The sequence below is a fragment of the Puccinia triticina genome, chromosome 18A (assembly GCF_026914185.1).
Source record: "Puccinia triticina chromosome 18A, complete sequence".
NCBI lineage: Eukaryota > Fungi > Basidiomycota > Pucciniomycetes > Pucciniales > Pucciniaceae > Puccinia > Puccinia triticina.
The window spans coordinates 743,919-757,124 of record NC_070575.1 but is presented as its reverse complement, the minus strand read 5'-3'; the positions used below and the strand labels follow the sequence as shown (position 1 = coordinate 757,124).

General features: G+C 47.6%; 1 protein-coding gene across 1 annotated transcript; it reads left to right on the top strand.

Annotated features, from left to right (window-relative positions):
• Positions 1–4,658: 4,658 nt before the first annotated feature.
• Positions 4,659–6,215, top strand: PtA15_18A92 (uncharacterized protein; the record flags this gene model as incomplete). The annotated part of the gene is made up of 8 exons (XM_053165051.1): positions 4,659–4,775; positions 4,846–4,923; positions 4,998–5,117; positions 5,197–5,288; positions 5,362–5,632; positions 5,701–5,829; positions 5,903–6,031; positions 6,111–6,215. 8 exons carry the CDS (start codon positions 4,659–4,661, stop codon positions 6,213–6,215), a joined length of 1,041 nt encoding a protein of 346 aa, XP_053028591.1.
• Between the last annotated feature and the right edge of the window lie 6,991 nt (positions 6,216–13,206).

Here is a 13,206-nt window from a genome sequence, read left to right as displayed (position 1 = left end):
GGTGGAAAAGTTCCGCAAATGTGGATCAAATGGTGTCCAAATGTTCTCCATTGCATAATTGTCCATAATAAATACTTTTCTCACTGATGGTGGCATTACACACTGGTGCAAAACAGCAAAAACATGTGAAAATCTTGCTATTTAGGCTGTGAGCATGCACATTGGGGTGGAAAAATGCTGCAAATGTAAATCAAATGGTGCCCAAATGTTCTCCATTGAATATTATCTCATAATAAACACTCTCCCCACTGTTTGCGGCTTTACACACTGGTGCAAACAAGCAAAAACAGGTGAAAATCCAGCTATTTAGGCTGCAAGCATGCACATTGGGGTGGAAAAATGCCCCAACTGTAAAGTGAATGGTGCTTAAATATTCTCCATTGAATAATATTCCATAATAAATACTCTTCTCACTGATTTTGGCATTATAAACTGGTGTGAAACAGCAAAAACAGGTGAAAATCCTTCTATTTAGGCTGTGAGCATGCACATTGGTGTGGAAAAATGCCGCAACTGTAAATCAAATGGTGCTCAAATTTTTAAATTAAATATTATCTCATAATCAACACTCTCCTCACTGATTGTGTCATTACACACTGGTGTGAAAAAAGCAGAAACAGGCGAACATCCCGCTATTTGGCCTGCAAGCATGCACATTGGTGTGGAAAAATGCTGCAACTGTAAATCAAATGGTTCCCAAATTTTTTCCATTGGATATTCTTCCATAATAAATACCCTTCTCACTGATTGTGGCATTACACACTGGTGCAAAATAGCAACAACATGTGAAAATCTTGCTATTTAGGCTGGGAGAATGCACATTGGTGTGGAAAAATGGTGAAAATGTAAATTGAATGGTGCCCAAATATTCTCCATTGAATTATCTTCCATGATAAATACTCTCCTCACTGATTGTGGCATTACACAATGGTTGTGAAACAGCAAAAACAGGCAAAAATCCTGCTATTTTGGTTGCGAGCTTGCACATTGGTGTGGAAAAATGCGGCAACTGTAAATTTAATGGTGCCAAAAAAAAATTCATTGAATAATATTCCATAAAAACTGCCTTCCCCACTGCTTGGGGCATTACACACTGGTGCAAAAGAGCAAAAACATATCAAAATCCTGCTATTTAGGCTGCGGATGCACATTGGGGTGGAAAAATGCTGCAACTGTAAATCAAATGGTGCTCAAATTTTCTACATTGAATCCTATCTCATAATTAACTCTCTCCTCACTGATTGTGGCATTACACACTGGTGCAAAACAGCAAAAGCAGGTGAAAATCCTGCTATTTAGGCTGCAGATGCACATTGGGGTGGAAAATGCTGCAACTGTAAATCAAATGGTGCTCAAATTTTCTCCATTGAATCCAATCTCATAATTAACACTCTACACACTGATTGTGGCATTACACACTGGTGCAAAACAGCAAAAACAGGTGAAAATCCTGCTATTTAGGCTGCAAGCATGCACATTGGTGTGGAAAAATGGTGCAACTGTAAATTGAATGGTGCCCAAATGTAATTGATTGAATAATCTTCCATAACAAATACTCTTCCCACTGATTGGGGCATTACACACTGATGCAAACCAACTTATATTCCAGATAATGGTGTAAACTCTTGCTAATGGGCCATTTTCAAACACAAATTTTGACATGAAGATGTAAATATGAAACTACATGAAGTCAACTGCTTCTTCAATTCAATAATACAATCTGGAGTACTCTAAAAAAAAATGCAACCACTACATGTCAAACTGCTATACCATGACTTTGAACTGCTATACATGCCTGTAAAGTCAAACTTAACCCAAGTCCCTTGCTGCTGCGGGCGTCTGGTCTTGCAAAGCCAGCCTCCAATAGCCCTTGGCAGGAGGGACTTGCGCGCCATTGCCACTTCTTGGCGTGCCCATAATCTGAATCTGGCTGGGAGGAATTTCTGAATCTTCATAATTCCTTGCCCCCTTGACATTCTTTGAAATAAAATAGCTTGGACAGGTTGTACTTATTTCCTATCCAACCTACATAATTCCAGTTGTTTGGCAAAAATTGTGCCACCCGCAGAAATTTCACAAAAATCCCCAAACAGCTGGAATTACAAGCAGTGTGCAACTTGACCGCTGCACCTTGCAGCTTGTGTGCACATTGGGTGGTTGTTTTTTTGTGTAGCTTCCTCTCAGAGGATGCTGTCAGCCCTACAAGACCACAATTGTTCACCAGCTGTGAACATAACTGGAATCAAAGTGGCATTCTTGCTGTGCCAATGTGGGGAGGTACGGTGTAAGTCCCTCCTGACGGAGGCTTGCTTTGCAAGTTCAGCCTACCCCCCAAGGGGCCCAAAGTCTTGAGGGACTTTGTTAAACTCAATGTAAAGTACATAATGTTTGTAGTGAATACCCAGGTACGTTTAGTCACCCCCTTTCCAAACTTCAAAATAAAATAGAAGGAGTGGTGGGCATGCTCCACCAGATCATGTTGTTATGGATTGGGTTGTATTTCAGTATTAGCATATGTGTTTAGATTATGCTTGTAGTTTGTTTTTCTGTGCCAGTGAACTCTTTTTTTCCTCACTCTCTCTTGGCTTCTATTCACCGGCATCCCAGGTAAGCATTGTGTTGTTCTTCCAGTTACACCACGGGGCACATTCCTGGAAATGCGCTGCATCCCGCGGACGTTTCTGACTGAGAAATGTCCAGAGGATGTCCGTGGAGCATCCAGCGGACGCAAGGGGCAATGAGCATCACTCGGACGCTTGCGGAAGCGTCCAAGTGATGCTTTGTCCTTCAAACCATCGGGCGGACATCAAAAATTGCCGCCGTCCATTGGATACTCTCAAATTGAGAGTGTCCAATGGACATCTTGACAGTCCAAACACACTCAATCAGGTCATCTCTTGATGACCGGTCTGTGCCGGTCATCGAGGGAATCAGGTCTCGCCGGTCATTCAGAGGACTCAGGTCTCCTCTTGATGACCGGTCTGTGCCGGTCATCGAGGGGACTCAGGTCTCCTTTCGATGACCGGTCTGTGCCGGTCATCAAGGGGACTCAGGTCTCCTCTTGATGACCGGTCTCTACCGGTCATCGAGAGGGTCTCGCCGGTCATCAAGTGATGGACATGAGACAAAGCTGTCGACCGTCTCCGTTGAGAGTGTCTGGTGGACACCAAAACTGTCTGGCTATAGTGTCCAATGGATGTTTGGAAACGAGTCTCCAGTGTTCTTTGGTGGGTGTGTGGGCCCCTTTAGCATATTTGGCATGTCGTAGCTGGTAGCGACTGCCTTGTCACTGCCACACCCCCACCCACTCCTGCGTTCGCTTCCGGGTCTGCTGCCCCACGACCCTGCCCTCTGGTTGTTCGTCCGTACCCGACCCTCGGGCCACCCGCAGTCAACCACCCGCGATATAGTCAGGTCAGCCCAGGCTGGCCTAATATTTTGACCAAAAGGGCATGGTGGCTGACATCCCGCTGATGTTTGCTCACCATCCAGCGGATGCATGCAAGAGAAACGTCCGCCATCGCGCAATGCAAGTGGCATCCAGCGGACGTTTCCTGCCGCGCCAGAGCTGGACATCTGCGGACATGTTCCAATGCATGTCCGATCAACGTCCGCGACGGCCCGTGGTGTACATATTCTTTTCTTTCTCTCTTTTCATTGTTTCCTTTAGTTATTTTCTAGCTTTGGGATGACTTATACTCTCTTTTGCCTTCTATTCACCGGCACCCCAGCATCCCAGAGCATAAGACATGTGACATGTAGACAAGAAGGATAAGGTTTGGGAAATACGCTCTTGAAACATCCCAAGCTTTAAGCTGACCAGAGGCCAAATAGGTTGTCCGTATGGCCAAGACCGAAACGCTCCCCCCAGGTCTCCTGCTTGGCAACGTGCGCCCAGGCCTTGCCTGGGGGGGGGGGGGGGGCAGAGACTTGCTGTCAAGGTTTTCCAAAGATGGCCTTCTGCCCAGCAAAAATCGCCGATTTAGTTGGCACATAAGCATCGAGTGACGTTGGAGCGAGCCTCTTAAACATCTGCCCCCCGCCTCGATCAGGATGATCAGGAGCAGACTGGATGAGCCAGGTTTCTCTCTTCTTGCGAGTGCTGTTTCGCAGGTTTCGTCATGACAAGTTGTCAGGTGTACGTTTCGGCGGGATTGTTATGTTCAATACTCTTGGGAGCGGGGACAGCCAGGCCAGCTGATCGGCAGTTCGGGTTCCCAGGCTGCCCAAGGCCAAATACCCCGATGGCATCAGATTGTATCCCACGCCGCTCGATCCGGGCCAGCTAGGGAGTTGGCCGGATATCGCCATGATGGCTGATCAATGTCTGCAGTCTGCTGAGGTCTGCTGACCAGCCTGCAGCTTATTGCCGTTGAGTTGCTGCACGCCGGCGGTTGTCGAAGCCAGCAAACTGAACAGTGTCTGTGTGAGCTGTAATATTGAGGCTGTACATACATGCGTGATGTGTAAAGATGTCGTGTTATGTGGGTGTGTGATGTGGGCTGTGATGTGGGTGCTCGCCGTCCCCACTCGTTTCGCCCCTCCAGTCTGCGCACGCCCAGCCCCCCACTCACTCCCCTTCACCCCTTTTCCCTCCTTCCATCCGCCCACCCACATACCACCCACATACCACCCACACCCACACCCACACACACACAATGTCTTCTCCTGCTGAACAACCCTCAGTCCCTGCCCTCGCCGAGCCCGTCGTGGCTCCCACTGAACCCACTCCCGCTGCCGAGGTGGACCCCTCTGCTGCTGCTGCCCCCGAGGAGGTGAGTCGCGCCCCAGCTCCATCTTCACCCCTCTGTCGCTCATTCAGCCAACATGCTCACCTCCTCCCAGGTCGCCGACACCCCTGCGCCCGCGGCCGAACAGACCGCTGCTCAAGTCGCTGAGGCCGAGCTGGCTGCTGCACCAGCCGTCAGTCACTTTTTTTTTTCTATCCACCCCAGGGATACCCTCGGTACTCACATACACTCTCTGTTCTGCTGCAGGCTGCCGAAGCTTCTCCCGCCGAGGAATCCAAGGCTGTCGAGGCCGCCAAGGCTGAGGACAAGAAGGAGAAGAAGCAAGGCCGCAAGCCGTTTGCCGACCTCCTCAACAAAATCCTCAAAGTATGCATCTTGGACCCAAAGATCCCTTACCTCCCCGATATCCTCAGCCAGCTAACCCGATCACCTTTCTCTCCCCCAGCCTCATCCTCAGGACAAGGCCACGCCTGAGAAGAAGACCGAAGCCGAGGGCACCGTAGCTGCCGACGAAGCAGCACCCGAAGCCGCCGCCCCGTCAGCCCGCTTTCCACTGCCACCTCAACCCCCACGTCTTCGGCTGCTAACATCCGTCCGTTTCTTCCCACAGCGCTGCCGACGCACCGGCTGCCGAGTCCGAAGCTCAAGCCGAGGCCGCGCCCGAACCCGCCGCCACCGATGCGGCTCCCGTTGAGGCCGCCAAGGATGTCACCACCCCGCGCAAGGAACGCGCCAACATCTTCGACAAGATCACCGCCTTTGTCATGAAGCCCAAGAGCCCCAAGCCCAAGAAAGCCGAGGCCGCCAAGGAGGAGGGCGAGGATGCCAAGACCGAGGCCCCTGTCGCTGCTGAACCAACCGCCGACCCCCAACCTGCAGAAGTATGTTTTGTTTTCCCCCCCGCATCTGTTGGGTCCGATCAGACTGCACGCTGACGTTGCCTGCTCAGGACGCTGCTCCTGCATCCCCTCAAGCGCCCGCCGTCGAGGCTGTCGAAGCCTCACCGGCCGAGGCTGCCGCTGTTCCCGCGGAGACACCAGAGGAGGCCAAAGTCGAGAAGAAGGAAAAGTCCCCCAAAGTCAGCCAATCCATCTTCCTCTCTCTCTCTCCCAGAGCTGTCCACTCATCTCTTCATGCTTCTTTTGGTGCAGGACTTGGCCAAGCTGGCCCGACGGTTCAGCGGCCGCTTGTTCGGCGCCGTCGGCGAGAAGAAGAAAGAGCCCACCAAGAAGCCCGAGCCCACGCAGGAAGAAGAGGCCGAATCGGAAGCCCCCGCTGAGGTAAGCACGCCCCCCCCCCCCCCCCCCCCCCCCTCGTCAAGAGTCGCTGTTGCTGAGCAGCTTTCTTCCGCACCATCAGCTCGCGCCCGTCTCCGACGCCGCCCCGCAGATTCCTGCCGACACCACGCCCGAGGTCTCGCAGGCGGCCACCGAGCCCGCCCCCGTGATCGCAGCCGCCGCATGATCCTTCCCTCTGCCTTCGTTGCCTCTCTCTTCCCTTCCTGCCCCGGTTTCCCGCTTTACTCAACTAGGTCTCCATTAATTATTGCCTCTAACTGATACCCCACAGCCACTCTACCCTTTCCTCTCTCCACACACACACACACACACGTGTTCCTTGAGAGCTTATGCATGCCGTCTCTATTGGACTTCCCCCTCCTCACATACTCACTCTCTATATGTCTGCGTCTTCCTCTCGAGACCACATACGTATCCAGTTATTTCTATTAGTCCGAGAACATTCCTTGTTTTTTTCCCAGCTACCCGCCATCTTGGGACTACGTCAGCCGAAAGCTCTCAGCTTCTATCCCCCATCCCACACTCCTCCTCTGATCTACCCCTGCTTTGCTTCGGTTCTGTTTGTTTTCCTTTTTCTATTTGGCTTATCTTGGATCTCCAATCATCCCCCTCTCCTCTTCCTTCTCCCCTCTCTCTCCGACTCGTCTCGCTATCTCTTTGTTTGTCTCTTTGCGTTTGTGTGTTTATCTAAGGCCTTTATATTCCTCGTTGCAATGATCCATTCCTATCATCATCTCTTTCCTTTCATCTTCATCCTTGAAAATCTCTGCTACCCAAAGAAAACCACCCTCAAAACATGTCTTGTTCTCACCAAGTCCTCGGCTCATCCAGATCAGAGTGATGTCCCCGAAGCATGTAGTTTTTTGAAGCTTTTACAACGGGAGGCTGGTGCGCGGTGAATGCAGAACAGCTGAGAACAATCTTCAGGAAATGAGCCTGTGGCCATGTGATCAAAGATTGTCAGTAACACCCACTTCAAAAAAACCGGGTCAACTGCTTGCAGTTGACATGCAGGGTGCTCGAGTCCAACCAAGCTGCCATTGTAATCCCACTTGTAATTACGGAATTGTGTAAACCCTTTTGGCAAAGGTTGGAGTAACACCACAAGCCTGCCTCAGGTTCCTGCAGCTCAACTGCTTACAGTTGACCCGGATATTTTAGCAGTGAGCCCGGGCCCAAATGACAAATGACACAGACTTGAGTTGGTGAATTGATTAACCAGTCAATTTCAAAACACAACATCTTCCTTCACAATGGATTGTGAATCATCAGTAACTTGCTGGTGTACAGGTTCCAAACCAGATGGCAAAGGAGCCACAGATTCTCCAAGTTGGTACATACTGGTGATTTTCCTTGTCCAGCCAAGCCTTACAGTTAAATTCCAATGTCAAAGGATATATGTTGGATATGCACAAACTTCACGTGGATTGGAATCCTAGTCCAAGAGCTCATATCAACGGTGAAACTGATACTTTACAAGTATCAGTATCGTGTGTGTATTGTATTGAAATAGATGTATTTTGGATGTATTGGTTATCAGATACAATACATGGTTTTCCAAAACTGTGTATTTGGGTGTCCAATACAATACAATACAGCATGTATCTGGAGAAATACATGCTGTATTGTATTGAAATACATGTATTTGTGATGTATCTGATATCAGATACAATACACACTTTTCCAAAAATATGTATCACCAATACAGATAAAAATACATGTATTGTATCAGTTTCACCGTTGCTCATATGCACACCAGTAACCATTTATCTCAACTGCATATGCGGGCTGTGCCCTCTTCTGACACCATTTTCTCCTGTATTTAACATTTCTCTGCTTCATTTACACACACCTTGCAGCTGCTGTATGACAGCTTATTACGTCTGATGAACCCAAATAAGCACTCCTTACATTATGCTGAATCATGGACACCTTGCATGAAAGGCATCCGTATTTGGTGTTTCTACAGCTGATCTTGCATGCATGATCTCTGTATTCAAAATTTCCCCACCTTGCTCATACATTTACACAGAATCTTGATTCTTCCCACACCACCTGTGCACAGCCCACCCGCAAAAATCCTTCAACCAGTCTCTTGGGGCCAAATTCCCCCACATTTATCTTTAATCCCCAGTTGTCTTTCCCTCAGTCAACTGTGGGCTGCTACACTAAACTACGCTAAACAGACCCTGTGTGATAGTTTAGCGGCTTTGAGCTTTGGCCACTGCCAACAGTGAAACCACTTTTTTGGGAGCGCTGCGCTGAAAATCAGCGGGACGCGCTAACCGCTGATTATTTTCACCACAAAAACCTGCAGATTTCAGCGCTGCTAAATCAGCGGTCAACCACTGAAAATCAGCGCAGCGCAGCAGAATGACCGCTGACCACTTTTTCAGCCTCAGCGCACTAATTTTGTGGTGCCCCAACATGGTCACAAGGACCAGGTGAGGCCCAATGGGGGGCAAAAAGGTGGTGGGGAGGTTGATTGAGTGAATGAAACTATGTAGGTAACACGCTGGCACCGCCGCTGTCATTGCTGCCATGTTCAGCGCCTAGTTGGGCGCAGAAAAATCAGCACACTGAAGCTGAAAAAGCGGTCAGCGGCCGTCAGCGGTCATTCCGCTTCGCTGCGCTGATTTTCAGCGTTAGCGCCCTTCAGCGGCGCTGCGCTAACGCTGATTAACAGCAGGCGTCCGCGGCAAGCTGATTGGGCTAGAGGATCAGTGGTAGACCGCTGCGCTGTGCTAAAAGTGCCGCTGATTTCAGCGCAGCACAGCAGTTTCACCGTTGCCCCTGCAGCCATAGTGTTAGCTAAATAGCACAAATACCCTTTTTTCTGTTTCACTTTCCCCTAGCTGCTGGAGTGGCTTACCATCCTTCTCTCTGCTGTTACTCTCTGTAGTGAGCAAAAATTGGCAGCATGTTTTTGCAGTGGGAAATTCACATGCAATCAATAATCAGTGATCACCAACACCACTCAATCTATCATAAATTCACCCATCAGCTCAATTTCAAACACTGGTATCAGTAGTGTCTTGCAAAATAGGGCCTTCTTGTTTGAAACCCATGCCAAGTCAACCTCTGAGCTCCAGATTGACTATGAAACTGTCCTTCAAGCCACATCACTCAACTTGGGCCTCCAACATATGGTCAGTGCTTCCCCGGTATCTGACGGCAAGATCCAGAGCATGTTCTCACTACCCCTCCTTATCCAATAGGGTGCTTTTGTCACCAGAGGAAGCAATAAGTGCAGTGAAAAAGGTCCCAATGGAGCCTGGGGAATTGAGGGCAACCTCTTCTTCTGTTGACCTGAAACAGACCTAACACCAGGGGAGACTTTGACCCACTCTACAAAGAGTGCCTGACTGTAATTTTGTGTTGTTCTGGGTCTGGTTTCAGTCAGATGTGTATTTGGAAATGATTGATAAAATGTTCAGAATTCAAAGGGAAGTCTGTCATAATTTACAAGGAAGTATCACATGACCTCATGCAATGTTGTATAGAACTGTTTCATTCCTTAATCAAGGATAACTCAATTACAACCTATGATGAAATGATAGTTACTCAATGCCCAATTAATAATCATTTATGGTGAATTTATGTTGATCAATTTCTCTATGTGAAAGGGGTTTCACAATATATAAAGGTGACTAGCTGGGACTTGAATGGCTTTCTGAACAGTTTTTACTTGGCATGGGGCTGTGAAAGTTCCCTCTGGTCATCTGTCACCTCAATGTACGTGTGTACACAAAGGTGACATTGGCAAAATGGAAAAGAGCTCACATGCATGTGCATGGAGACATTGGAAAAAAAAAACTCATAAGCTTATATGTGTCAGGTTGTGGTCCTGCTACTCTTAGCTTTATCATACCTGCTGGTGTCACTCATTCATGACCTGTCATTTACAGGTCTTACCCTCAATTAGGGATCTTCATGTGACACCAGTGGATGTTCATTCACCCACCTGCAGCCATTCATATCCAAGTGTCCTTAGTACAGTGGTTAGTACACTTGACATGGATATAAGAGACATGGGTTCAACTCCCATAGGACACATAATATTTTATGGAGTTTCACAGGTTATGAGCCCAGCGCTACCGCGTGATACCTAGGATATTATGGAGTCTTGGTATGATAAACCCCTTTCATAGCACGGGGGGCTGTCAGGTTGTGGTCCTGCTACTCTTAGCTTTATCATACCTGCTGGTGTCACTCATTCATGACCTGACATTTACAGGTCTTACCCTCAATTAGGGATCTTCATGTGACACCAGTGGATGTTCATTCACCCACCTGCAGCCATTCATATCCAAGTGTCCTTAGTACAGTGGTTAGTACACTTGACATGGATATAAGAGACATGGGTTCAACTCCCATAGGACACATAATATTTTATGGAGTTTCACAATATGTGTTACAAAGCCAGGTTTTCTAGCTGAAATCTGGTACTAAAAACCTCCAAGCTTGACTTGACACATACTTTCACCCTATTTTCATCCTTTTTTTGGCTCAATTATGTGAGATTATGGTCTCAGGTGACTGGCATTCTTCTCATAAATTGAGAAGAATGCCGCAAGCCAAAACAGCTGTGGAAGATGGTAAGCAAAGCAAACACTTCCGCAGTCCAAGCACAGAGCGGCTGATGTTGGAAAAACTCTGTTTACACCTCTGGTGCTTACAGGTCCAACAGAAGCAAGCGGCAAGACTTGGCTCAAGGAAAATCCCGACCAAAAGTCATTATCTGAAAGGATCACCACAAGCGCCAAAGGTAAGTGGTGGGATCAATACTGGAAGATAAAAGATAAGGCAGGAGCTGACGCACTGCCCATTTTCTGCTAGACAAAGTCGACGCAAAAGAAATCAAAACCACCAATTCCTCTCAAAGAGAAGGAGAAACAATCGGTGAGTTACTGTGCTAAAAAGCTAAAGCAAAGGGAAACAAAAAGACTGATAAGCAAACACGGCTGCTTGAAAACTGCAGATAACGTTGCAAGTTTACTATGTTGTTTCTCCAAAGCTTGAAAAAGCGGGATAGCGTTCAGCAGCGGTTCTTTACGTGTAAGAACCAAACTTGGACTGCACTGTAGGACAGGGAAAGAAAACTGATGACAAGTAATCTTGTGTTGAGGAACAGACCAAACATTTTTGCAGAGCTTCATCTCTGTTTTCTTTTTTCTTTCAAGTTTAATCAGTAGAGAGCGGTCAATCTCCTGCTCTTAGGTAAAAACATCTCTTACCCTTAATTCTCTGGACAAAACCATTTGTATATAAATCATAAGTCTAGATTATCTAACAAGAAATAAAATCTTAGATCTTTGTTTCTTTTCAAATTATAGATGATACCTGTCTTTTTTTAGGGAAATATGCCAATTCACATGGGCCTTTCACATCATTCTCACCGGGGTGTACAGTGGGCTATCAAATGTTTTTGGCTCCACATTTTGGAATGCAGAAGCTCAGGCCACAGCATTTAATTCACAAGATTGGCTACAGGGGTGGAATAGAAGTTCCCAAGAATGATTATGAAAAAAAAAGTAAAAATAAAACAATGAAAAATGTGGAAATTTTCTAATTTCTTGCAAATTTCTCAGTTGCATGCCCTACTGTGCTCTCCAATTTCCCCTCATTGGTTTGACCAGTAATGAACATTCTGAGAAATTTGCAAGAAATTAGAAAATTTCCACATTTTTCATTGTTTTATTTTTACTTTTTTTTACAGACCTACTTTGCGCAGCAGCGGAAAACTCTTTGTGCACAGAATCAACCATCCCCCAATGTCGAGCCCGCTGTGCGCGCAAGCCGAAAAATACAGCTAACATGGAAAAGCTTGCCAAATTTTGTAGCTGAAATGACTTCTGCATTTCAGCCACAGGCCTGTACAGGCAGTCAAAACCCATTTGGCCGGCTGGTTTTGCTTGACATGGGTGCCGGGCCGGGCGAGGGGCAAGGGAGGCAAGAGCAGCGGGGGGGCGGCTCGACGTAAAATCACTCCAGGAATCCAATGGTGGGGCCCTCGAGGCCCCAAAGTGGAAAACAAAGAAGATAGGTTTTTTCTTCTGATGGCATTCCTGATGTGCAGGAGCCATACAGGCTTTGAGGCTGAAATCAGTGGTCCAAAAGCTGACCTCAACTTGAACTTGAAGCTTTTCCGTGTTAGCTGTACTTTGCGCACAGTGACTTCCCCCGAAAGAAGGAGGTGATTTTTCCGGATTTTTTTTGATGGATCAAAGGAGGGGGTCTTACTTGCCTCCTCCAAAGAATATTGGATTTTTTGAAGGTGTCCTTGTGATGCAAAAAAAAAAAAAAAATTAATCCAAAAAAAAGGCACCCGCTACCCCAATAGCCCACCCCGGGGCCTTTGTACCTGCTCAAACTTAAGAGCAACTCCACCGCGGGCCCTAAATTGGGTCTCTAGTTGGAATTTACCGACTCAACCCGACCCACCGCGGGCGCTATTAGCGTCAAAATTTTACAGGTGTCCCCAAATTTCATGCCCGAGTCCGTACATGTAGGGACTCCTAGAGACTCTCTCCAACAACCCAAAAGACACTGTCACATAACAACAACATTGTGAAACTCCATTGGTCACCTCCTCGATGAACGGAACCAATCTTACAATATGTACTCATCTCAATGAACGGAACCAACCGGCCATCGAGGAGATGTATTGCTCCTCTCAGTGACCGGAAAGAACCGGCCATCAAGGAGAATTATTACTCATCTTGATGACCGGAACGAACCGGCCATCAAGGAGATTTATTGCTCCTATCAATGACCGGAACAAACCAGCCATCGAGGAGAGTTATTATCCTCTCAATGACTGCTCCGTTCCGGCCATCGAGGGGAGTTATTACTCCTCTCGATGTCCGGAACGAACCGGCCATCGCAGCAGCGACCGACCGGTTGTCAGCCACACACACACCAATAAATCCTCAATGACCGGTTCGTACCGGTCATTGAGGTGAGTCCACTTCATGATTTCTCGATGACCGCCATGGAAGGCCATCAAACGAGGTGGTCATCAAAAAACATGCAAATGTTCTGGATGACCGGTTAGTGACGGCCATCAAGGAGTGTTATTTATGTATCCACCTTGGATGGTCATTGCACAAAGTGCATTCGTTCTGGATGACCGGTTTGTGCCCGTCATGGAATAC